This window comes from Notolabrus celidotus, chromosome 5, assembly GCF_009762535.1.
Source record: "Notolabrus celidotus isolate fNotCel1 chromosome 5, fNotCel1.pri, whole genome shotgun sequence".
In the NCBI taxonomy this organism is placed as follows: Eukaryota; Metazoa; Chordata; class Actinopteri; order Labriformes; family Labridae; genus Notolabrus; species Notolabrus celidotus.
Window position 1 is genome coordinate 10,806,273 of NC_048276.1, and position 22,993 is coordinate 10,829,265.

The 22,993-nt window shown below is 39.6% G+C and overlaps 2 protein-coding genes across 2 annotated transcripts; one reads left to right on the top strand and one right to left on the bottom strand.

The window, feature by feature from the left end:
- The first annotated feature begins 422 nt into the window (after positions 1-422).
- Positions 423-12,784, top strand: LOC117812685 (V-set and immunoglobulin domain-containing protein 10-like 2). Its single transcript, XM_034683594.1, has 12 exons — positions 423-541; positions 4,865-5,295; positions 6,664-6,939; positions 7,132-7,407; positions 8,227-8,514; positions 8,593-8,850; positions 8,938-9,228; positions 10,173-10,526; positions 11,377-11,499; positions 11,602-11,626; positions 11,713-11,813; positions 12,433-12,784. The coding sequence occupies exons 1-12, from the start codon at positions 423-425 to the stop codon at positions 12,549-12,551; spliced, it is 2,661 nt and encodes an 886-aa protein (XP_034539485.1). The 3' UTR covers positions 12,552-12,784.
- A 941-nt stretch (positions 12,785-13,725) lies between these two features.
- Positions 13,726-22,282, bottom strand: chek1 (checkpoint kinase 1). The gene is made up of 14 exons (XM_034683519.1): positions 22,143-22,282; positions 21,822-21,887; positions 20,372-20,486; positions 20,142-20,250; positions 18,084-18,148; positions 17,929-17,998; positions 17,647-17,835; positions 17,273-17,377; positions 17,106-17,189; positions 16,946-17,018; positions 16,689-16,857; positions 16,365-16,496; positions 14,632-14,733; positions 13,726-14,159 (listed from the first exon to the last, which is right to left on the bottom strand). Exons 2-14 carry the CDS (start codon positions 21,884-21,886, stop codon positions 14,076-14,078), a joined length of 1,362 nt encoding a protein of 453 aa, XP_034539410.1. The 5' UTR covers position 21,887; positions 22,143-22,282; the 3' UTR covers positions 13,726-14,075.
- Between the last annotated feature and the right edge of the window lie 711 nt (positions 22,283-22,993).

Genomic DNA, 22,993 nt, shown 5'->3' on the forward strand with positions numbered 1-22,993 from the left:
GGTGGTGACCTAAGAATTGCATCTCTCCCTTCTACAGATGTGGTTTTGTTGGCTTTATCAGGCTGTGACCTCCAGCGATCCTGAGGCGGTTGGAATGAGACTCAGGAACTCTAAGTCAGAGGCCATGGTTGTCTGCCTGAAATGTGTCTCGCTCTTGTTCACGAGTGCGGGGAAAATGGACCATAAGCCTGACTTTGAAGCTCATGGTGTACCAGTCAATCTACGTTGCAACCCTTACCTATGGTCATGAGTGAGATCACGGATACAAACAGCCAAAATGAGCTTCCCCTGCAGGGTGGCTGGGCTTAACCGTAGAGAAAGGTTGAGGACTTCACAGAAAGCTTAGAGTAGAGCCCCCAATTCTTTGCACAGAAAGGAGCCAGTTGAGGCCGTCCGGGCATCTTATAAGGATACCTCCCACAATGCCCTCATTGGGAGGTTATCTGGGTGTGTCCAGCTGGGAGAGACCCTGGGGTAGACCCAGAGCTTGCTGGAGGGACACCTTGAGATTCCAGAAGAGGAGCTGGAAAGCATTGTTGTGGTGAGGGACTTTAGGCTGACATGCTTAGCGTGCTGCCGACCCCAGAAAGCAGAGGAACTAAATAGGCGGATGTGTTTTTTTTCTTTAGCAGTAATGCTAATGTACCGTTTGGTTTTAGCCATACTTACCCCAATGAGTCAGAATGTTGATCTGGTCTGGTTGCTATTTTGGATCAGACTGAATTAGACCTATCTGAACTGTTAGATTTTTCCATATATGGCTATAAAGGAGTGATTGCCTCTGATGTTTATCCAGCAAGATAGTTTCCAATTATCACATGCTAATATACAAATGTATGCTGCTAACATGCAAAACTAAAACTAAAACAAAAACATGGCTAACCTTATACCTTCAAGATATCAACATGTTAACATCATCAGTGAGCTTATAGCATGCAAACACTTGCTCGGAGCTCTAAGCCGCACTGTGACAGTACAGCCTCACAGACCTACTAGCATGTCCACAGACACTCATTTTTCAGGATTAGCCCATTTTTTTGTGAGCAGAAAACTGTCATCACACTAAATATCATCTGTTCTTCCCTGATCTCATGTGGGGTCAAACACAGTTCAGCGTAGTTATTTTTTACAGATTTTAAACATTTGGTATTTGGCTTTAAATAGAATAGAAAAAAATGCTTATTTCATATCAAAATTGAAAGTGAAGTTTGATAACCCCCAAAACAAATGAGGAAGTAAAACTTCATAAATATTAAAGATCGGCTTTAAAAAAACCCAGCTCATTTTGCTTCTATGAGCATATTTTAAGTCTGTAAAGGTAAAACTAATTGCACTTACATTTACATCTGCTTGGCTTCTGCAAGGTAATGGCATATTTCACAATGAGATTTGATATCTTTATCACAGTTAGCTATCAGCATTTACACACAAGGTTAGCTGAGGTATCAAGCTGCCATCCTTTACATGGCAGCTGAGATCTTCTTTTCTGCTATATAAAACTGGGTATATAAAACAGTGTTGCAGTCATACATTTGTATATTAATCCCACCGTCGTGGGAGATTGTTCATGTGAAGACTTAATAATAAAGGGCCCATCACAGAACCATGGGGAACACCCATTTACTTCATATTGCTCGGCACAAACATTAACACACTGCATCCTGTCAGACCAGATGACTGAAAATTAGAAAATGATAACTCCATAGCGTAAGCTAGAGTTAACCACATCTCTCCATTTCTCCACCCCCTTTAAAAAATGTCGTTACATCATGAGCAAGCTCTACACGGAATATTCAAGGCAAATGTTGCAGTTAAAGCACTTTAGTTGATGCTTCGAAAGATCCAAAGTGACGAGTTGCAGGTTAAAGTCAATATCGTTTTTTGTTTTTTTGGGGTCTTTATTTTTGCTCTTATTTCATCTCTTGGTCACAGCAGACAGCTATTGATGGAGCTTTTTAAACCTGCTTTTATGAAAACTGCTCAGCATCAAACAGCAAATAAAGTTAAAAAACTAGCTAGCTGGTCAAGCAACTGAAGCATGAAAAGAGAGATACTTTGTCCTTGAAGAAATTGACATTTAAAATCATAGCTAAAGGGAGTGAATATTAGATGTAACTGCATCAGGTGGGTACAAACACAGCTCCACAGCTGCCTGTGTACTGATAAAATCCTTGATAATGAATTCAGCTTAAGCATGCCTTGGTTTCTCCTTTCTCCACAGTTGCTTTCAGCAAGCATTATTGTTCAAGTATTGTGTTGTACTGAGTCATTATCAAAAGTCTGGTGCTGACTGTGGGGGAACCAAAGCTTCAGTCTTCTGTGCTTAAATGCTCTCACTACCTGCCTGCCTATTTCACATAAAACAACATATTTCTATAATGCACTCAATGGAACAGTTTATCTGCACATCTCATTATCTTTTATTTGTTTTATTTTCTGTTTTTGCTGTCCCATGTTACAGAAGATACTTACTGAAGTGTTATTCCTCTTACTGACATTTAAAAACAAATAGAAGAAAATGTTTATGAGGTGAGATTTCTATTTAATACAGTTCTCTTTATTCATGCAATTTATTGGCTCTATTGCACATTAGGTTTTTGAGTGCATTAGATCAGAATAAAATGATTTCCATGATTTTTTCCTAGATCTTTCTATTTGAAAAATGTCATCATATTTACTGTAATTCATTTGAGTTTATTGTTTCTCTCATACGCTTGTTGCTGTGTCCTCGTTCTGTTTCTGGTTTTTAGCATATCAGTTCTCGTCTATGCCAAGAGGGGAAAACCGATCTCTGTCCTGCATTCATTCATGACACACATCTCACATTACATTCTCGTGCTTCAGCATAATGGCCTCTCCATCTCACGCTCTCTCTCTTTGAAATAAATACATAAACTGCAAATAATAATCTTTAAAAACACAGAATAATAATAATTTCAAGGCTAACAGTGTGTATGTGCAGAATCAGTGCATCATTAACTGGACACTGTGGCTTTGCATCTCAAAACTGCTGCCTGCAGAGTGTCGAGGTCATAGCATGTTGCATGTTGTGAGGAAATACAGACCAACTCTGTGAGATGCCAGATTTCTAAATCTATTTTAATCCTAATCCCATCAGTACAGTTTACTCTGCTCTCTGGTTCTCTGAAATTAAAATCTGAGGCCTTTAATTTCACAACTCAACTAAGATCTGATTTAACTCTAAGTAAAAAGAATATTTTTCCGAGCTCATTGCTTCTGAAATAAATTTCAAACTTTTATTTCTCGTGCATCTTATAAAATCTCCCCGCCTTGAAGCTTGTATTTTAAAACAGTTATAAACCTAGCTTGATTCCTGTTTGTTTAATCCCTCTTTATTGTAGACATCCACTGTAAGGCTGACTGAGAAGATTGTTCCTTTCTGCATGAAGCAGTCATTAGTATGCACATTCTGTCACAACATCACAGGTAAAATAATCAAACCTTTCAATGCACAATATTTGCAATTAGGAATAATTAATAAGAAGACTAAAGCACAGATGCAAATGAAGGTCCGTGTGGAGGAATGCTCATGTGATGAGCATTGATATACGCTATTAGTTAATGTGAAGGTGTGTTTGGAAGACTAACCTGTCCTCTAGTGTCCTGCATAATAGATGAGCTCAGTATCGCTGTGTTATTCTAACCCTGCAGGAGAAAGAAAGAGGGATGGAAGGATAGAGAGAAAGGAAAAACACATGAATAATTCAGCCCAAATCAGTTTAGTGACCTGTTCCCTTCCTACTCTCAGTCTAATAAAGTCACTGCCTCAAACGGGATTCTACAAGAAACTTCTGGATAAGAGAAACAGAAAGAGGTAACCTCAGGTAGGGGGGACCTCTGCATGGCTGGTTTTTGTGGCCCAAAGCTCCACTTGTTCATATCTACAACAGTTTTTATTTTTTTTGTAAAGAGGTTGTTGGACTCAGGATCATCATGATACCATGGTGGCCCAACTGCTAGGGCTGGCTTTTCTTTTTTTACAATACACGACCAGCCAGACTGCTTCTACAACATATGGTAAGTCCAGTGTCTTCAGATTCATTTGCCCCAATGCTCTAGATGTGAAATTGTGAGATTATTTGAATGGTTGATGAAATATTAGACACCTGTTTGAATGGTTTGTCAAAATTCTAAATTTAAGATTCAAAGAACAACATGATTTGGCTTGTCTATAACATTGTTTAAAAGTTGTGTTTGGTATGTAAACACAGTTAATACATTATATTAAGACGATCAGTTAAAACTTACTGTTGCATTAATTGAGCAGGAAATTTTACATCTACTATGATAAAATGTAATGTTCCCTTAAAAGATAACCAACATAAAGGCAACATCATTCCCAAATGCCAAGAAAAAAATTGTGTGTGTTATTTTCTTTGTCACATCAAGACCAATAAATTATCACTGCATTTATGAGCAAGCCGTTTTTTACTTGGGATCTGTCATGTTGATGTTATTGGTAATAACATCTGTAAGAAAATAGCAGGTATAATGTTTTATTGAACATATTTAAAGGCTTATGTTTCACATGATGCATCACAGTGAAATAAGTTATTAAAGTGTATTTTATTTTGATTTATTTAGCCTGCTTTTTTCATACTAAGAGCTATATTGAGAATTTTTATTAAATTATTTGTACTCAGGAAATATGTATACTTATACTTTGAAATTTGTTTGACGTCACCCCCTGATAGGATTTTAAAGTTATCAAAAAGAATACCTGAAAACACAAAACAAAAGATGGGTTGGAAAAAATGTCTGACTAATCCGGTTAGGTTCTGAATCCCTTGTTAAACTATCACAGTGTGTCAGTGTAACCAATCCTGTAACTCAACCCTGTCAGGGCATACTACACCTCATATCACTTACCTGCACTCCATTCCTTTGCATGCACACCTGCGTGTCTCCTCCCTCAACCCACAGTGAAGATCAATCAGAACTGGGAGGTGGTGTACCAGGACACCAGTGTGTATGGGGTGGTGGGCAAAGCCGTGATCTTGGAGTGCGGTGCCACTCTACCTGACATGTACATATGGAGCTTCACAAAGCCCGGCACTGAAGCTATAAGAGCGGTGGTGTATGATCTGGGCAAAGGGACGAGGATCCAGAAGCTGGCCGAGACGCTCGGGAAGCTCTCTATCATCTCAAAGAGCGCAGCTGTGAGCATCGAGAATCTACCTGTGGCTGCTCATGGCCTGTTCACGTGCCAGGCCTTCTACAACATCGAAACAGAGCCTAAGGTTTACTACTACTACGTTCACCTGACTGTCAGAAGTAAGACAGCCCACACTGTGAAACACATGGCCTAACAAACTTCAGTCAGGGGTGTGGCTGAGAGGGTGGGAGTTTGTTGGGGGCACAGGAGATGTTTGTTTTAATTTTGTAACTTTGAGGCTATAAAATAAAAAACTAAGGGCAGTAACTTCACATATTAAGTAAGAGTGACACATGGCAAAGGTTTATGTGTGAAGAGTGAAACCACCCCAAGGCCTTTTCTAAAATAATAAACTTCAGTTAGAAGCAGTGGTGGAGCCAAGGGGTGGCCATGGCCACCTCTGAAAACTGATTGGCCATCCCAGTAGCTACCCTGAAATTCTTAAACATGATTGGCTATTTGCCATGTCAGAGGCATTACTTCAGCTATTGTGTTGTTGTGTTTCAACAAGCTGCAGAGACACTAGTTTCTTTGCATTTGAATATTATTTTTGTTGATGCTTTGACTTTGGACAATCATCTTCATTTTGAGTCAGTTCAGCAGATTTAAATGTTGATACTCTGTTGAGTTACATTTTTAATGTTGATGTTAGAAATCTACAAAAAATTAACATTTGTTAAATTTTTCTATAAAAAGAAGTTAAAGTAGATGTGATTATTGGAGGTAACCCTACTAGTTTTGGGGTAAGCCCCTAATGTTTTCTACGCCTGGCCACCCCTTAACAGTCAGTGCCCCAGTTTGGCCCCCCAGGTCAAAACTGTCTGGCTCCACCACTGGTTAGGAGCCAGTTAGCTTAGCTCAGCATTACAGAAATAAGTGGGAGGGAGAAGGCAGTCCAAAGACAAGTAAATGTGATCAGCACTAATGAAGCTTAATTTATCTAATGTAATGTTGGTTTCATTTGATTGTTTTATTAGTACAAAACTGAATAAGAAAAGGACATCATATAAATTAGTCCTACTTTTTTGACAAATGATGTTTCTCCAGTCGAGGGACATACTTTTAATAAAAACTAACAGCTACTTTTAATTGTTGTTAAAAGTTATAAAGCCCAGGCTTTCTTTGTGAATGCTGATATTTTTTTGTTTATAGTGTTTAAAATGAATCAGCAAACAGTAACTTTGAAAAGTTTTGGAGTTGAGCATGCCAGCTCTATTGATGCTGATTTCAATCCTTTATCACATAGTCCTCTGTTTGTATTCTTCTACTGCCAACCTGCACCATTGAGCAAAAATCAAGGTGGAGAGTGAAGTAGTCTTGAACACACACTTGAAAACATTTGGGTCCTCTGTCAGCCTGGGTGATCCATACCTGTAGGCTACTGATACGAGTAGTATGAGCTGCCTGGAAACATCATTCATTGCCTCAGTTATATGTTTTAGTAACAGTGAATACAAAAGCATGTCTAATTTTTCTGTCGAACACAGTTCCAGTCACAAAGCCATACCTCCTGATGAGTGATGTTTCTCCAGTGGAGGGCTCTACGATGTGGATGCGCTGCAATCTGGAAAACGGGACTGGACCGATACAGTATGTGTGGCAACATGAAACCCGTGGTGGCAACCTCACAACCTTTGCACACAGCAACACCAGCGTCATCAACGTGACAAATGTCAACCGCAACCACACCGGCTGGTACCGCTGTGTGGCCAGCAATGCTGTCAACAGCGAGAGCTCGAACCGGTTACTGCTGGAAACCATCTGTGAGTAATTTCAGAGGCTTGAAGGAAGATTTGGGTTTTCTAGTATGATTTCTTGGAGAAGGTTAGAACAAATTCCAAAAGTAGATCATGCACATCACAACAGTAGTGCATCTACCTGAGGGCAATTGATGGCTATGGAAGGAAGTGTGGGAGTGTTTTTTGAAACAGCTTGTGTTTTCCTCTCATCCTCAGTTGGCCCGGACATTCCTCAGATAGACGTGTCTCCGTTCACAATAACAGAGCGGGGTTACTCTGCTGTAGAGAGAGAGACTGTTTCTTTACTGTGTCAAGCCCAGTCTAACCCGGCCAGTCAGTACGTCTGGTTTCACAACAACTCGCAGGTCTATGCTGGACCCCATTACACCATCACCAAGATCTTCCGCATGCACACCGGAGACTACGCCTGCTTGGCACAGAACACTTACCTCAACACCCGCTCCAGAAAAACCATCAGCCTGACTGTTTACTGTGAGTGTGAACTCTGACTTCTCACCTTGGCTAGTGGCATCAATCCTCCTACTCCTCTGTAAATCTCTTTAATCAGTCTCAACCTGTGTTCCTCTTGTCTTGGGGCTGGAAAAGGCAATGACCTAGATTCAGATTTGACATTTAAAGAACAAGACTAGGAGACCACAAATCCAGGATCTTAATCACCTTTGAATTTTCATCTTTATTTACACTTAATCTCTTACTGAAATAACACTCCCTGAACTTCTAATTAAACCTGTTCTATTTTCAGTGTTACACCAACGCCTCCCTCTCTCTTACTGCATTCAGTACAAAACTTTCAAATTTTCCTCCTCCTTACAATCTCCAAGACTTCAAATCAGAACCATGAGCCTGGAAATGTCATACACACACATCAACACACAAACACACACACAGCAGAGGGTGGAAGTGCTGCAGACCAGTCCTCCTGGGTCGTCTGGGAGGTTGACTGGACTCTCTGGAAGGTACCTCGCTGTGATTTCACAGCCATGGCAAGTGTCGGTTGGCTAAAAGGCCGGATGCTTGCCATTCTGCGCTTCTATTTATCTGTTCTTAGTTTATGGATTTCTGCAAATCACTCAAATCATTACCCTGCTCTATCACAAGAGAAAGTTTCTCATGACAAGACAAAAGTATCTAATGAGGCAGATATTTCTTATCGTCTAATTGTGTTGGGATGATTTACACCCAACATCCTGAAAACTGATGTCCTACAGGTACTTTCTCTGGTCCTGATGGTCCCATGTAAACTCCACTTTACAGTTCCCTACTTTGTTACGCTGTATCTTATCCCCACAGACCCGCCTGACGGCTCTCCCTCCTGTTCTGTGGAGCCAGCTCTGAATCACACTTCTCTGAGACTGCTCTGCTCTTGGCCCGGTGGATTTCCCTCCCCCTCCCTCCACTGGACCGGAGACCTCAAACGACTGGCGCAAAACAACTCTGACACAGGGCAGCAAACAAATTCTCTGACCAACACTGCCATCTTGCTGCGGTCTGAAGACTTGCAAACCAACAACAGCTTGTTCACATGTGTCGGCTCCCATATAGCACTTAAACAAACATCCGAGTGCAGCACACGCTCATGTAAGAAATATTAACATTCACATGTTTTATTCTGTCTTTCAAACCTCTTTCCACTCACTTAAACTTCTTCTCCATCAGACATCCCCCCTGCAGAGCCAGTGTGTTTTGCATATGTGACTAACAACAGAAAGTATCTGCTGCTGTCCTGTTCCTGGGATGGAGGCACCCCAAAGGCCTTGGTGTGGTGGGAGGGCCCAGGGGGCCAGGGCAAAGGTGGGGAAGAAAACTCAAACATCCTGATTCTTCGCTATGGCACTGCTCGAGGCGGGTTACCCTACACCTGCCATGCTAAGCACCCACTACTAGCACAAACCAAGACCTGCAGGCTCACACTTGGTCAGTGAACATTGTACAACTCCCCAAAACACAAACAACAGCATCTTCAATTTGATCTTTCACCAATTTTAACATTGTCATCTGTAGAGGCTCCTGTGTTGCTGACACAGCGCAAGGTGGTGTCTGTGTATGAGGGGAGTGATGTCCAGCTAACCTGCAATCTGAGAACCAACTATCTACCTGCCAGTGACATCACCTGGTTTAACAATCAAGGTGTGGATGTCCGAGACACATTGAAGTACAAGCTGCTCCGAACATCTGCATGGGCCAACCTGACTGTGAGAGATACACATGAGTCTCAAGACAGTGGCGAGTACAGGTGCTCCACTTACAACGCGGTGGGAGGAACCGACATCAATATCACTTTAGTGGTCAAACGTAAGGAATGGATGATTTGAATTTGTTATCTTCATGTCACAGCTTTTGCACTGGATTTGCTCTATGTTTGGGGATATGTGCTTGACTATGTAAAAAGTTAGATCAGAGGATTGATACCTCGCTCACACTTATATAAGAGGAATCAAACTACAGTCCACAGGCCATTAGATAAGCTTAGCAAAAACACTGAAACCAGGGGCGACTGCATGCCTGGTGTACAAAGCTTAGATTTCCAAATATAAAGTGATAGTTTAACAAGTTTTTTTTACTACCTACACAAGTTTAGATGTTAAATGGTGTTTACCTTTGTCGTTGAAGGAAAATGTTAAGCTATTGGTGTGTAAGGACTTGAATAGAAGCGGGCACTTTCAGAACATTTTCAAGTGCATTATCCCTATAAGTTATCTCAAGACTCTTTACAAACAGAGCAGGTCTAGACCGTACTCTATGTTAAATTATTAACAAAGACCCACATCAAGACAGGATAAGATCCAGTCCCATCTTACAGACAGGACTCAGTCTGATCTCATCTTAATCCTCCATGAGGAGAGCGCTTTGCAGCATTTAGCAAGTTACAGTGGCAAGGACAAACTTCCTTTAACAGGCAGAAACCTCGAGCAGAACCAGACTCATGTTAGACGGCCCTCTGCCTCGACTGAGTTGGGGTTGGAAAGAGGGATGGAAGAGATTAACAGAGAGATGATTGTGGTGAGACGGATAGTAGTATTTGTTGCCACTAGAGTCTGGCACATCTAAAGGCAGCAACTCAGAGGAACCTACGAGACAAGAGAGCTCAGGGACTCGAGAAAGGTCCATGGTTAGCAACTTAAATGACACAGAGAGAGTTAATGCCAGTCTATCCAATTGTTACCTGAACAAACTCAGTGGACCAACAGACTCACCGGTGTACCATCACTTTTCTCTCTCTGGCTGTGTTTTGTCAGGACACCCCATGCCACCCAATGTGACCCTGGTGAAAGTGTCATACAACAGCCGACAGCGCAATGAGGTGGAGTTGGAGTGGCAGGTAGAGAGCGAGGAAGAAAGAGGCTGGACAGGTTTCATCCTGGAGCACCGATGGATGTCAGAGCGGCCGGGTAGGAGAGACAGCAACAATGCTTCGAAGGAGGGGAGCGAGGAGAGGATCGGTCCACCAGTCTGGTACCCTAACATCATCCAGGACCCAGAAGTTAGAAGTCATAAAGTGGGAAGACTTACTCCTACGGCTACCTACCAGTTCCGCATCACACCTGTCAACCACCGCACCGTCGGATACTCTTCTACAGCAAAGTCTCCAGGTATAGTAAGTGATCAGAGGATCTAGTACAGGACTTTTGTAGAGAACCGAAGAAAGACAGAGTTAAAGTTAGTTTTGTTTAGATAAACACATACAGAAAGAAAAAGGCAGGAAAAGAAAACAACCATGTGATCTTTGATAAAAGCTTGTGAGTTAGTTGATAACTGAACATTGTTGATGCTGCTAACATTTTTGTTTTTTCTTTTTTTTGTTACCCACTTAGGTGAAAGACACACACACAATCTCAAAACACTCCACAACACTTACACACACCTGACAGCTTCACATCTTCCACTCACTTCCTCTTTACCTCCTTCCCTGCCTTCTACTTACCTTTACTTGCTCTTTGTACTTGTTCTTATAAGTTGTCTTTGTTAAATGTGCGATGTTTGTTAGGATGTTGCTACACTGACTAAACCAGGTCATGGTTGAGAGTGTAGAAAGGCTTATAGGTTAGGTGTCAGGTTAGGATAGGCTGGTGGTTTTCAACCCATGTGCTGTTAAGCTCGTGCAGCTGTTGCTCAACAGCGACAACAAAGACCAGGAGTGAATATTAGAGTATAATGCTCAACATACATGTGTTAGTTCCTCTCTAAAAAGAAACACTGATTTTCTCTAAGATAAAGAATCATGTGTAATCTACTTTTGCTACGAAGCAATCATGAATCATCTTTCAAAGAATCAGGATTCTGGTTGTTTCAAAAGCAAGACTGAGATGGATGCTGACATGGGTTGAGAACCACTAAATGGGCATAACTGAAAAACAATGCGAGACATTTTTAAGTTCAGCAGCTGTTTTTGTTTTGTCAGAGATGCACTATTTTGCAATCTGTAACTGTGATGTGTTGCAGCGGAACCTAGCTCCAACGTGCTGCCCGCTGTGATCGGAGCAGCTTTCGGTGGAATGCTCTTGGCAGCTTTCTTGACGATGCTGCTGCTCATCTTCCTAATCCGCAACCGCAACAACAATCCACGTGAGTCCCAAAGATGAGCACCAGCACCCTGAATAGAGCAAGAAATCATCATCATCATCATCCTATTATGTTGCATTAATGTTTCATGTTTGGTCTCCACAGGACTACATGACTTGCTGTTTGGTCGGTAAGTATCTGTTTTTGAAACATCAACAATGAAAAGCAAACAATTTCTGAAAGTGTGGAAAGAAAAAGCAAATTCTGTGTGTGCAGACAGCACAGCCAGTCAAGGGAGAATATCAACTTTCCAGAGGATGAAGTGGTGGCCGGGTCAGAGGGAGGAATAGAGGAGATTGGTGAATCTCCAAGTCCAGGCAAGGCAAAGCACCAATACATACATATTGATGCAATCTGAAAGATGGAACATGAATTATAAATACCTCTTTTTTGCATTCAAAAAATCTGTATGTATGTCTTTATGCAGCATGGAGTCTATTTGTAAATAGATTGTACAGACAACAAAATAAATACATCATGTGTTTTCAGCTCAAGATGATTGACAAAATTGCCCCTGGTGTATCCAACTGGACTCTACCAGGACTTTAGACGCTCAAAAGCAGTAACATAAGCGTGCAATTTGTTCTGAAAGCCCATCATTTCAAAATCTCAGAAGTCAAAACACTCTCCCTAGATTGAAAGTCTTTTTTCTGACAGTCTGTTATCTACAAATCAAAAACCTGTTTGTCCCAAATAAGACATTAAAGCCTCTCTGCTCTGGAAGCACTTTCACCCCATTTTTAGGTTTAGTAACAGCTGGACCTGTTAGTGAATTTGAACCGACGACGGCTACCTTCGTGCTTTCTCTCTTACATGCTCACACATTATTAATTGTAAATCATTCACAGTGAACCACACACTAGTCTCCTTATCTAACTTTATATCCTACAAATTTGTATAACTTAGAAAATGAACCTTGATGCTCTTCTTTTTCAGGTCCAACCATGGCTTTACCACGAGCGTCTTCACCCCTCACCACCGCACAAGCTCCTCCCCCTGGAGATGATAATGAGCCTGTCAGTGTCACCATCACCGTACAGGCTACAGGCTCATAGTTGGAGATCAAAGACTTTTGTAGTTTTTCTGTAACCTGGATTTCATGTTTTTGTAGACAATCTTAGCAGCAATAGTAGCATGACTGACAGTAGATTACATCTCAACGTACAATAACAGGAACAAACACCAGTTATATATTTCAGACTTTGTCATACAGTAATTTGAGGCACAGACGTGAGAGATGCATCGATTATGTTTAATTAAATGACATGCAAGTGTTGTGTTCATTTAACTGTAGTTGTTTTTTTTATTCATAAGGAAAACAAAATGCATGAACAGGCTACCAGTGGGACTGTTTTCAAAGAGAAGTCTGAATGTATAGATGCCCGAGAAAATGCCTCTTAACGTGCTACAGCACCACATGAATCGTTTTTGTGACAAGTTTTAAGGGTTTAAATTTCTGTTTTCAAGTCATCTTAATTACCTCTTAATAATAGTTTTCTTATTTACAGTCCCAAAGTAAAGAGTAAGTTATACTTTGAAACAAGGTCAGATTTGTCCAGTTGTTCAAAAAGTTGTATACAGATCAGAATAAATCAAGTTTCAAAATTTGCATTTTTGCTGTCAACGGTCAGGTAAATTAGCATCATTTTTTTTTGTTATTTTATTAAATAAAACGTTTTTTTTTATTTATTTCAATCTGTCAATTTAGAATTGAAAAGAAAGGCAAACATCGATTATATGTGCTCCAAGAAAGACAACGTACTTTTAACACAGGACGCACCAAAATCCACTCAGCTACTTTTAATAAAATATTAATATTTGATATTAACAGCTATTTGTTTGAATGTATTTTGAGGGGGAAAAAATTAAAAATCTTAAAATGACTATTATTTTTTACAACCAAGATGTTCATTTTATTAACAGTGCAATAGAGGGGATACTGCAGTTTAAATGAAAAATATTAAAAAGTGTCAATATGATGGTAAAATCAAGCCAAAAACAGGAGGTTCACCCAAATACAGACAGAGTAATATGATCAGATCGGTTTTTACAGACATATAATTTGATCCAACTGAGAAACTTTAATCCAATCCTCTTCCTTTGAACGGCCGAGCCCTTTTGAGTCCCAATTGATGTCGTGACTGCATGGGTTCTACTGAAATCATCATTTCTTATTTAGTGGCCACTTTCATTAGATGCCCAGTCTATCACAAAACAAATGCTTCTCAGTGTTTGTCTTCTCATCATTTATTTATTCAACACTTTAGACGTCAAACGTAATCAGTCTTCACGAAGGCAGAACAAGGACGCATGCCTTCTTCCCGTCCCATGTGTAACTTCTCTGACAGTCATCTCATTCTCACACGAAACTAAAACCTGATTACAAACCCCTTAAAAATAGCGCCCTGTCCGCCCTCCTGACGTGTAACACATAAACAGGTCTCACAAGGATAGAAGGAAAAGAAAAGGAAAGAAACATAACACATGTAAAGAGAAGAGCAGAGCACGTTAAGAATTTCATTAGAACAGCTAAATATATACAGGTTCTCTCTTCAGCGTTCCTTCATTTGACCAGGAGCTCATGTGATCTTCTGAGTGCTGATGATGTCATTGAGCTTGTGTTTTATTTTCACAAAGAGACGCTTGAACTCCAGACCGTCACCCTGGAATCACAGAACATGAGACGTACTCATTAGCTCATCAGGTACAGCTCTGTTTCATTATCTTAGGTTACTTGCTCCATTAGTTTTTCTCTCTTGACAGTACGTCATGTCAGCTGTAAAGTACGTGTAAATATATATATATCTGAATTGCCTAAGAAAGCTTCTTTTACAAGTCTATAACTGTGGGACTCTCTCAGACAGAAATCATCGGCCAACAAAAAATCAGCACTTCTAAAAAAGTATGCCAAATCAACTTTTAGCAGTTCATCATTGCATCATACGGAACGATAAAACACATCTTTAATTATTTTGATACTGAAGAAAACTTTAAACTGTATTGATTCTTAGAAATCTTTTGGAGGGAAGTATCTCCTTTTCTAAATTTCTCAGCAGATTTATTGAGGTTTATTGAGTTGATATCCTCAGAAAGTGCAAGTAATGCTGCTTATAAATATGTGTCGATGAAACCCACCTTAGACAGTCTGAAGTCCAGCAGCACTCTCTGATTCATCTCCAGCAGGTGGACTTTGAAGATCAGTTTGTTGTTGCGTTTGTCCAGCGTGCTCACCGTCACCTGGAAACACAACGCTTGTGAGTTACCCACTACAGAGCACAGAGCAGGACACACATCAACCAACAAGTTGTGTTTAGGTGTAACAGTATTTGCATCCTAAGATCCTTCTATTGAATAAATGCAACACTTTGTTTTTTTGTATAGAGTGAGATGAGCTACAGCTCCCCCAATCTATTTGCTTCTTTCCTCTTTGTGTCTTTTGATTCTTCCTTTTTGCATATTTGGAACCAACTCCCATAAAGAAAAAGTTCCTTCATCTAATTCACTAATTCACAGCTGCTCCTAAGCCTCTATAGCTAATCTGTAGCTTTTAAAAAAATACAGTATATATGTAGTTCTGTATCAAACTAGAGGAACTTCAGTTTCATCATGTCCACAAAAGGCCAGCTGGATCATACTTCAGAAAGTTATTTGTTTATTGGCTTGGCCCTGCCTCCCCTGTCCTCTAGTATTTAGCTGCAGGCTCTTCCTGCTGTGTGTTGGGTGGTGGGGGATAATAGGGGCCGGTTCTAGAGTAGGTAGTGTTGGTGTTGTCACTACCTGGAGCTTGCATGTACAGAGCCTGGGTCTGTTGGACTTGGCAGTACTGTATGGGTTGGGCTATTACATTAAGGTATTCTGCTAGTGAATATGATGGATGGTGGGAGCTGGAATGGAGGGGGGTTGCTCTGGGATGTCAGAGTTAACTGATTGGCCTCTCTGAGGTGATTAGGCCTAACTAAATGAAACCCCAGTGATGGGAGGAGCACACTTGATAACCCCAGTGATGTGCTGGCTCTCACTGCCCATCTGTCCTTTCTATCTCAGGCTTTGGGGGACATTAGGAGGGGGTAGGCTACTAAACTTATCAGTGGAGGGCATAGTGAGGTGGGTTTCTTCACTGAGCGCTCATCCTTCTTTCAGCACAAGTACCTTGTGTTTATCTCAAATTTAAATTTTTTAAATTTTCATCAAACTTCATGGCAGCAGTGAGAGTGAGAGTGAGAGTGAGAGTGAGAGTGAGAGAGAGAGAGAGAGAGAGAGAGAGAGAGAGAGAGAGAGAGAGAGGCGTAGAAGGATTAACTGGTTTGGGCTTTTAGCTGCTGCTAACTGTGTTTACTGGATGGATAATTAGAGTTTTATCCCCATTCTAAATGATAAATTAATTATCGGTGTGGGGACCCAGTGAAATCATGTAGGGTGGCCGACTTTGTAACTGAACCAGACTGAAACCTTGGCAAATCGAAATGGCTGATGACTTTACTGTTACAAAGCATGTGAGCAGTTATCTGTCAGCTAACAGAGGCTGTTTACTTTAGTTTGGACCATGATTGCGGCACAGCCAACGAACACAAACAGCAAAGTCAGCTCATCACTGTCCTTTCAAATCAGCTGGTCCAAGTTCAACTGAGAACCAACTAACTAACATGGATAATTTAAAAACTTATGCATCAACTTTCCAAGTCCAAAAATCCAGAATTCAGGATAAATGTGAAGGAACCACATCCCTGCAAAATACAAGTCGCTTGAAAAGGAGTCCAAACCAATTAAAGGCACGTGTGTGTCAGCTGATTTCTTCATGCATCATTCCCAAAAAGTGTTTCTAATCTCAGCAAATGTTTTCCATCTTTTATAGTTGGATATGGATGTACCTGTTTGGTGCAGGTGAGTTTGAAGCCCAATGACAGGCCCTCACAGGCATCCTTCAGGCCAGACAGGGAGGTGTCAGCATTCACATTCGTGAAAAAACGGGTCATTCTGCGTACCAATCTCTGCCAGGGCGACTGAACACAGGAAGAAAGAGGAAGTCAGGACGAGAGTGATGCATCAGTGAAGTACTTTAAGGATGGAAGGCATGAAATATTAACGTAGATAAAAAAAAATCATTGCTTTTTCTCATTAAGAGACATTGAGAATATGTTACCTTAATGAATTATCTGAAGCAACAGAAATCAAGCACTGAATGAGTGAATTACCTGACTGGCTCCTGGTGTGCCCAGCAGCTGACTACCCAGCAACATGTGCTCCGGCTTGGTGGGCTGAGAGAAGCTAACCTGACCTTCGGTTTGGCTGATCAACAACATGGCCTCCCAGCCACCTGCTGCTAAGTCAGGCTGAGAACTAGAAAACTGCATCCTGTCATCACTACGGAAACAGAAGTGATGGTTTGAGATAAAAGGCGCAGAAATGAAAATGACTTTAAAATAAAATAACAAAGAGACAAATCTCTGACCTGTTGGTCCGAGATATGAGTCCTCCATCTGATCGCAGAAGTTTATGTCCTGAGCCTAGAGGTTGTTTCACTCCTGCAGAGACACACAGACAAATTTCAGCCCAGAGAACATCACACCTGAAGGTGATTTTTCTTGCATCGTCCTGTTTTCAAAACATACCTTGAGTAAACCAGCGATCTTTTTTAATGTCTGTGATGGTGACGCGTGCATCTGGACTGGCCATCAATAATTTGGACAACAGGCCTGGACAAGGAAAGTGAATTACAGAAGACTCAGACCATGCTTTGGATTAAGTAGTGATTAAAATTTGATTATCTGGGACTCACTAAGAGGCAGTGGTTGTATTTTCTTCCAAGGAGGCAGGTATGTTTTCTTCTGAAGCCAGTCTGAGTACTCCTGACAGCTCTCAGTGGGCTGGTCCCATGGCAACTCTGAGGAAAAATTAACAGACACAGTGACAAGAGTTTTCAGAACACTTGGGTCATGCAGATAAATCTGCTGATCACTTTTAAGTCTTCGAAAAGGTCTGTGTTGTCAAGTGTGCCACAACGATTGGATGTGATAATATCATCATTTAGCCAGTCATGTTGGTTTCAAGACTTCCTGAAATACCCCATATTATTATTATTATCATTATCATTATCATTACTATTTTATCTTATTTTATTTAACACATTGAGACAGACTTCAGTTGTCTCACCTCCAGCTAACATGGCAGTGAGGACGATCCCACAGGCCCAGATATCTGCAGGCTGAGCTCTGTACTCTGTTTGGCTGAGCAGCTCTGGGGCCACGTAAGGAAGAGTCCCACAGAGTCTATTCAGACGCCGCTCTCGTCCTTTGAAGCGAAACATTGTGGCCAGGCCGAAATCCGTCAGCTTCAGGTTATCTAAAGGACAACAGCAAAGGACATTAAAAAAAAAAAAAAAGCCCAAACCAAAGTGAATCCTTCTACACTTTCATATGCAATGAACTTCATCACCTTTGTCATCCAACAAAATGTTCTCTGGCTTTATGTCTCTGTGGGTGATGCCAGAACTGTGGAGGTATTCCTGCAAAAAGAGGGACACTGAGTTTTATACAAGCAGAGGAAAACAGGTGCAGAGGGCAAAACCATCAAAGACTTCCTTCACTCACCACAGCGGCTATCAGCTGCTGGAAAAATCTATGCCCATCATTCTCTGCCATGCCAACATCGGGCTCTGGAGTAAAAGAACATTTTAATTACAGAAATGATCAACAATTGTTAACACAAACAGAAACATACACACAGGCATTTCTAGAAGGCAACAACAAGAAGACTACTAATTAAACTAGATTTATTTTGCACTGTACGAACTATGATGACCTCAGCAAGTTACTGTTTCATGAAATCGATTGTAAAAAGCCTGAAATAATTTGGTTTAGATGAGCAAAAACTGTAATGGCTGTTGAAGTTGAAGTTTGATGTGTTTAAGGTGACTCATTTTGTCCCAGATGCCTGAGAAAGTAGACAAGACAGTCTCTTTAACTGGTGTTAATTTTGTCTCAATAATCTTCTTCTGTTTCACAACAATGAATAGATCCTGCTGTTCACTTTGACTCTGGTCTGCTTGAATTCAAGGTATCATGTAAGCCCATGCGGCTTATAAACATATGTATGACACAATAAAGTTAAACTTCTAACTACGCCATCCACTTCAAAGATTGAATGAAACCTTTAACTAATTTTCAAAAAAGCAAAATATAAGACGGGAAACAAAAAGAGGCAGTTTGTCAGTTGATGTTAGAAATATATTTAGGCTTTATGAAGTTAAGGTGTTAACTTAGATTTGGGAGCAGGACCACGCCTAAACCACACCCTCAATCACCTGACAAGCCTTCTTAAACGTAGCCAGCCTACTCCAACTGCTCGTCCGTGATTCTTCAACCCACCCTCCCTCACCTTACTCTACTGCTCTTAACCTATTTCCTTGTCCTCTCCTACTCAACTCGTGCTCGCTCCTTCTATGCCCTGTCTACTTCCAGGTACAACCTTGGTCAAGATCAGCTCTGGCAGGATAACGCTGAGACGGAACCCCCATCCTGAGTCTCCTTCTGCTGGGCACACCACACACAACTAATTCATTAAATGTTCAACTTACATCCTTGTGTGGCGTGGTCCTTGCTAGTGAATATCCTTTTATTGAGGAAGCAGTATAAACTTCAAGATTACGTCATCATCTTCAATTAAAACATAAACATCAAGCAAAGAGTCAAGTCAATAAGCAAAATAAAAACCAGATAAAAAATGAAGGGGAACATAACTGTCCTCTTATCCCTTTCCCGACTGTGGATCGGCCTGCCAGAGGAAATCAGACTTGTGGAGTCAGTCCCTCATTTTATTTCACTACTCAAGACACACTTTTATAGTAAAGCTTTTATTTTGTGAATTTATTTTGATCTTTAACATTTTATCTCTGCTTTTACTGTCTGTTTGTTTTTATTGCTTCTCTGCTTTTATTGTGTTTTTATTATTTTTGTGAAGCACTTTGTTACTTGTATTGAAAAGTGCTATACAAATAAAAGTATTATTATTACTATTATTATTATTATTATTATTATTATTATTATTATTATTACTTTACTTCATGTTACTCCACACGGGGTCGTCCATGTTGTTTAATTATCACCTATTCAGTTTGCATCCTCCATGTATTGAAGAAGGAGAAGCTAAACCTCATCAAAGTGCCTCGGCTTATTAAAGTTGTAAATCTTTAAAATGAAGAACTAGCTGCAACCTTCTAACAATGATTTAATCAATGAATGAGAGATGTTTCCTTATGGTTCTTTGCCAAATGCATTCCTTCCTTCATGAAAAATCTAAACATTTTTCATATTCAGACAGATTACAGGCTTGTCCAATCTAATATACTGTATTGAAGATTCATGTTATTCAAAATCTGTTCAAAAATAAAAATAAAAGCAAAAAGGCCTTACTTTGAATAATTTAAATCTGGAATTTTTTTGGTTAGTTTTCTGTGATGAGGAAAATCTGAATAAATTTAATTTTTGTAAAAAAAAAACAAAAGTATATATATATATATATATATATATATATATATATATATATAATCTTCGTTAGAAAGAAGATTAATTGTTTAAGTCTTATATTGGTGACATCAATTTAATCACAGGTAAAATAAATATTGGTCACGACCTGGAGACATGTCTCACCGATTCTATCAAACAGCTCCCCTCCGGTGCAGTACTCCAGGAAGAGGTACATCGTTGGACCCTCTTTCCGGTGGCCGAAAAAACGCACAATGTTGGGGTGGTTCAGCATCTGCAAACAGTTTCAAACTTCCTTATTCACTCATACCATTAATCAGTCAAGATTCTAACAGTTGTAACAGTCTCACAGCTATAGCTGAAAACACTAACTGCACTCATTTCAATCTTCCTACCTTGTGTACGCAGACCTCCTTTTTGACATTTTCAGCACAATCTTTAGCCTGTGAGGTGTCGATCACCTTCACTGCCACCGCCTCCTCCGTCTGTCTGTTGACCAGCAGCCTTACTCTGAAAGTGAGACAAAAAAACGGAGACATCAAAGTACTAAGAGGTACAACAAGTTGAGGCTGTGATAAAGATAAAGATGGTGAATCTTGTATTCAAGCATAATAATAAAGTCAAAGAGAAAAGAGTGATGAAGTAAAATCTCCAGGTAATAAAAGATGAGATAAGGGTCAAATTTGCTTTAAAAAAGATTCTCCTCATGTTGTTCTGGGCATCTTTGTCACATTACTCTCTTAAATAGTACATATGTTTCTGAAATTTATGTGTATAATTGGCGAAGATCATCTTCACTTTTTGCTCATTTTTACTAAATAATTTACATCTCTCTCTCATTATGTTCATGGTTGGTGAAAATTATTTGCATTTTTTAAAATTTGCACTAAGTCTATTTAAATTCCCTTATGAAGACAGTTTCCACTATTTGTGACCATGATTGCATGTGTTCATGATCAGAATGTATTTATCTGAAAAGTCACTTTTGCTTCTGTGTCCTAATTTATGATATAATAATATCTGTACTTACTCTTAGACCTTTTTTTATACACATCTACAAAGTCAGTACATGATATATAAAGATAAGATATACTTTATTTGTCCCCCGTTGGGGGAAATTCTTTTGTTACACCTGCTTTTTCCACTAAAAAACGCCTAAGAAAATACTATAATAAATGGCTGTAACTTGCTTAGTAAAGGTTTGATAGTGACAAAAATTAATTTGGAAGTCTAAAACACTTAAATACAACTTTCTAAAAAAAAAAAACAACACTTCCTGATGTTTTGTCTGAGTTCACAGTAAGAAATGACCTAAATTCCCAGACGTTTTTTAAAAAACTTCAGTATTTTCATCCATTATCAGACAAAACAAATGTAAAACTGGTACTTTAAATGCAGCACAGTGAAAGATAAGGTTCTCCTGAATAAAATGATGTATGGCACTTGATGCTGAGTGCTTCAATAGGTTAGCAAAACAAAATAAATACAGGAGAGTCTGGCTTCCCCAAAAATGGTCTAGATCTTTAAAGGTTAAGTTAAGAAGTAGCTCCTTTGTATCTATTTATAATCATACAGAAACATTAGTTTCCATTATTGTTAACTAAAAATCAGTCCAGTATTTGTCAAGTTTCAGGAGAGTTCTGCTCTTCTCTATTGTGACAGACATTTGTCAGATCCTACCAAATACATATGACATTTCCCTCATTTATGCAGCTCCAGATTCTGTAGTGTTTGCCTAGTATCCTGGCTTAAACATTATACTAGGGTGAAACATTTTGTAAAATGCACTGCTACGATGAAAGGTGCTGAATGCTTTAAACATAATGATAAAAAAAGGCTTCATACTCTCCATAGGCTCCCTCTCCAAGTGTCTGAACAAGGTCCCAGTCTTGCACAAAGGGCACAGCCATGCTAAAAACAGAAACACACAAACTGTATCAGACTGACACAAAGACACACACATTCATACATGTTCCATATTTGGATAATGTCACTCATAGACAGAGTCTGCCTCACGAATATGTGCAACTTGTTACCCTGACATAGTAAAGAGGAAAAATAAAAAGATGCTGTTACAAGCCATCCATGAACTCCTGTGACGCTCTAAGCTGAACAACATAGAATAAAAACGAAAAGTGAAGATGTAGATGAAAAACTCAGTCTTACCTGCACGGCCTTCTTCAGACAGATGTGTTTTCAAAGTATTCTGAAAGATTAGACAAACTTTTCTCTGTGTCTGAGGCAGTGACAGCATTGCATTAGTCACAAATTTGGCGCGTTGTTATTATACTTTGTGATAACTTCCGCCCTAAACGTAATTTCCGCTTCTTCTTCTTCTTCGTGTATTTTAACGGCAGCTCGTTAACTCAGTCCTGCATCATCGCCCCCTAGTGCCGAAGAAGCGTTTGGAAAATCACGAGTTTCTGGAGATGTTTTTTCAAAAGCCTCAAAATATATACAGCAAGAAAATACGCAGAGTATAATAATGAAAAAAAAAAATTAGATCTTATCATTTTGTTAATTTTACAGATTACCTCTCAGCATTTTGATATTTTATTCTGTTTTACTTTGCTGTATTTACTTTTAGTGTAGTATCTTAGTTTAATTTACTGGTTTAATCTTTAACTGTTTCTTTTTTTTTTTAACAACTTTTTATTCAAAGAAAATATCAATATACAAAACTGTGCACAGTACCCCCCACCCAAAACCGCTGTAGAGTACATACAAACATATAAAATTGACTGCATAACATAATAGTAATTAAAATTACAATGACAATACCAATAGAAATTAAATAAAGTAAATACGTACATAAAAATAAAATGTTAAAATAAATAAGAAACTAGAAACAAACAAACAAACAAAGCAAACAAACATGGAATTGAATCTAAATAGACAATGAACAGATATGTTCACAGATAATATAAGATAGAGTAAAATGTTGTTTCCAGTCCACATTTGAGTTTAGGGTAACCAGTCATCAGAAGCCATGTCATGTTGTGTGTCCCACTATTGGG

Coding starts and splice junctions, on each gene's coding strand:
- LOC117812685 (XM_034683594.1), top strand. CDS start 423: ATGCCCTCATTGGGAGGTTATCTGGGTGTGTCCAGCTGGGAGAGACCC. Junction 5,296..6,663: donor CGTTCACCTGACTGTCAGAA/GTAAGACAGCCC, acceptor TGTCGAACACAG/TTCCAGTCACAAAGCCATAC. Junction 11,627..11,712: donor CATGACTTGCTGTTTGGTCG/GTAAGTATCTGT, acceptor CTGTGTGTGCAG/ACAGCACAGCCAGTCAAGGG.
- chek1 (XM_034683519.1), bottom strand. CDS start 21,886: ATGGCTGTGCCCTTTGTGCAAGACTGGGACCTTGTTCAGACACTTGGA. Junction 17,999..18,083: donor AGCAGCTGATAGCCGCTGTG/GTGAGTGAAGGA, acceptor CTCTTTTTGCAG/GAATACCTCCACAGTTCTGG. Junction 16,858..16,945: donor CTCATATCTCGGACCAACAG/GTCAGAGATTTG, acceptor CTGTTTCCGTAG/TGATGACAGGATGCAGTTTT.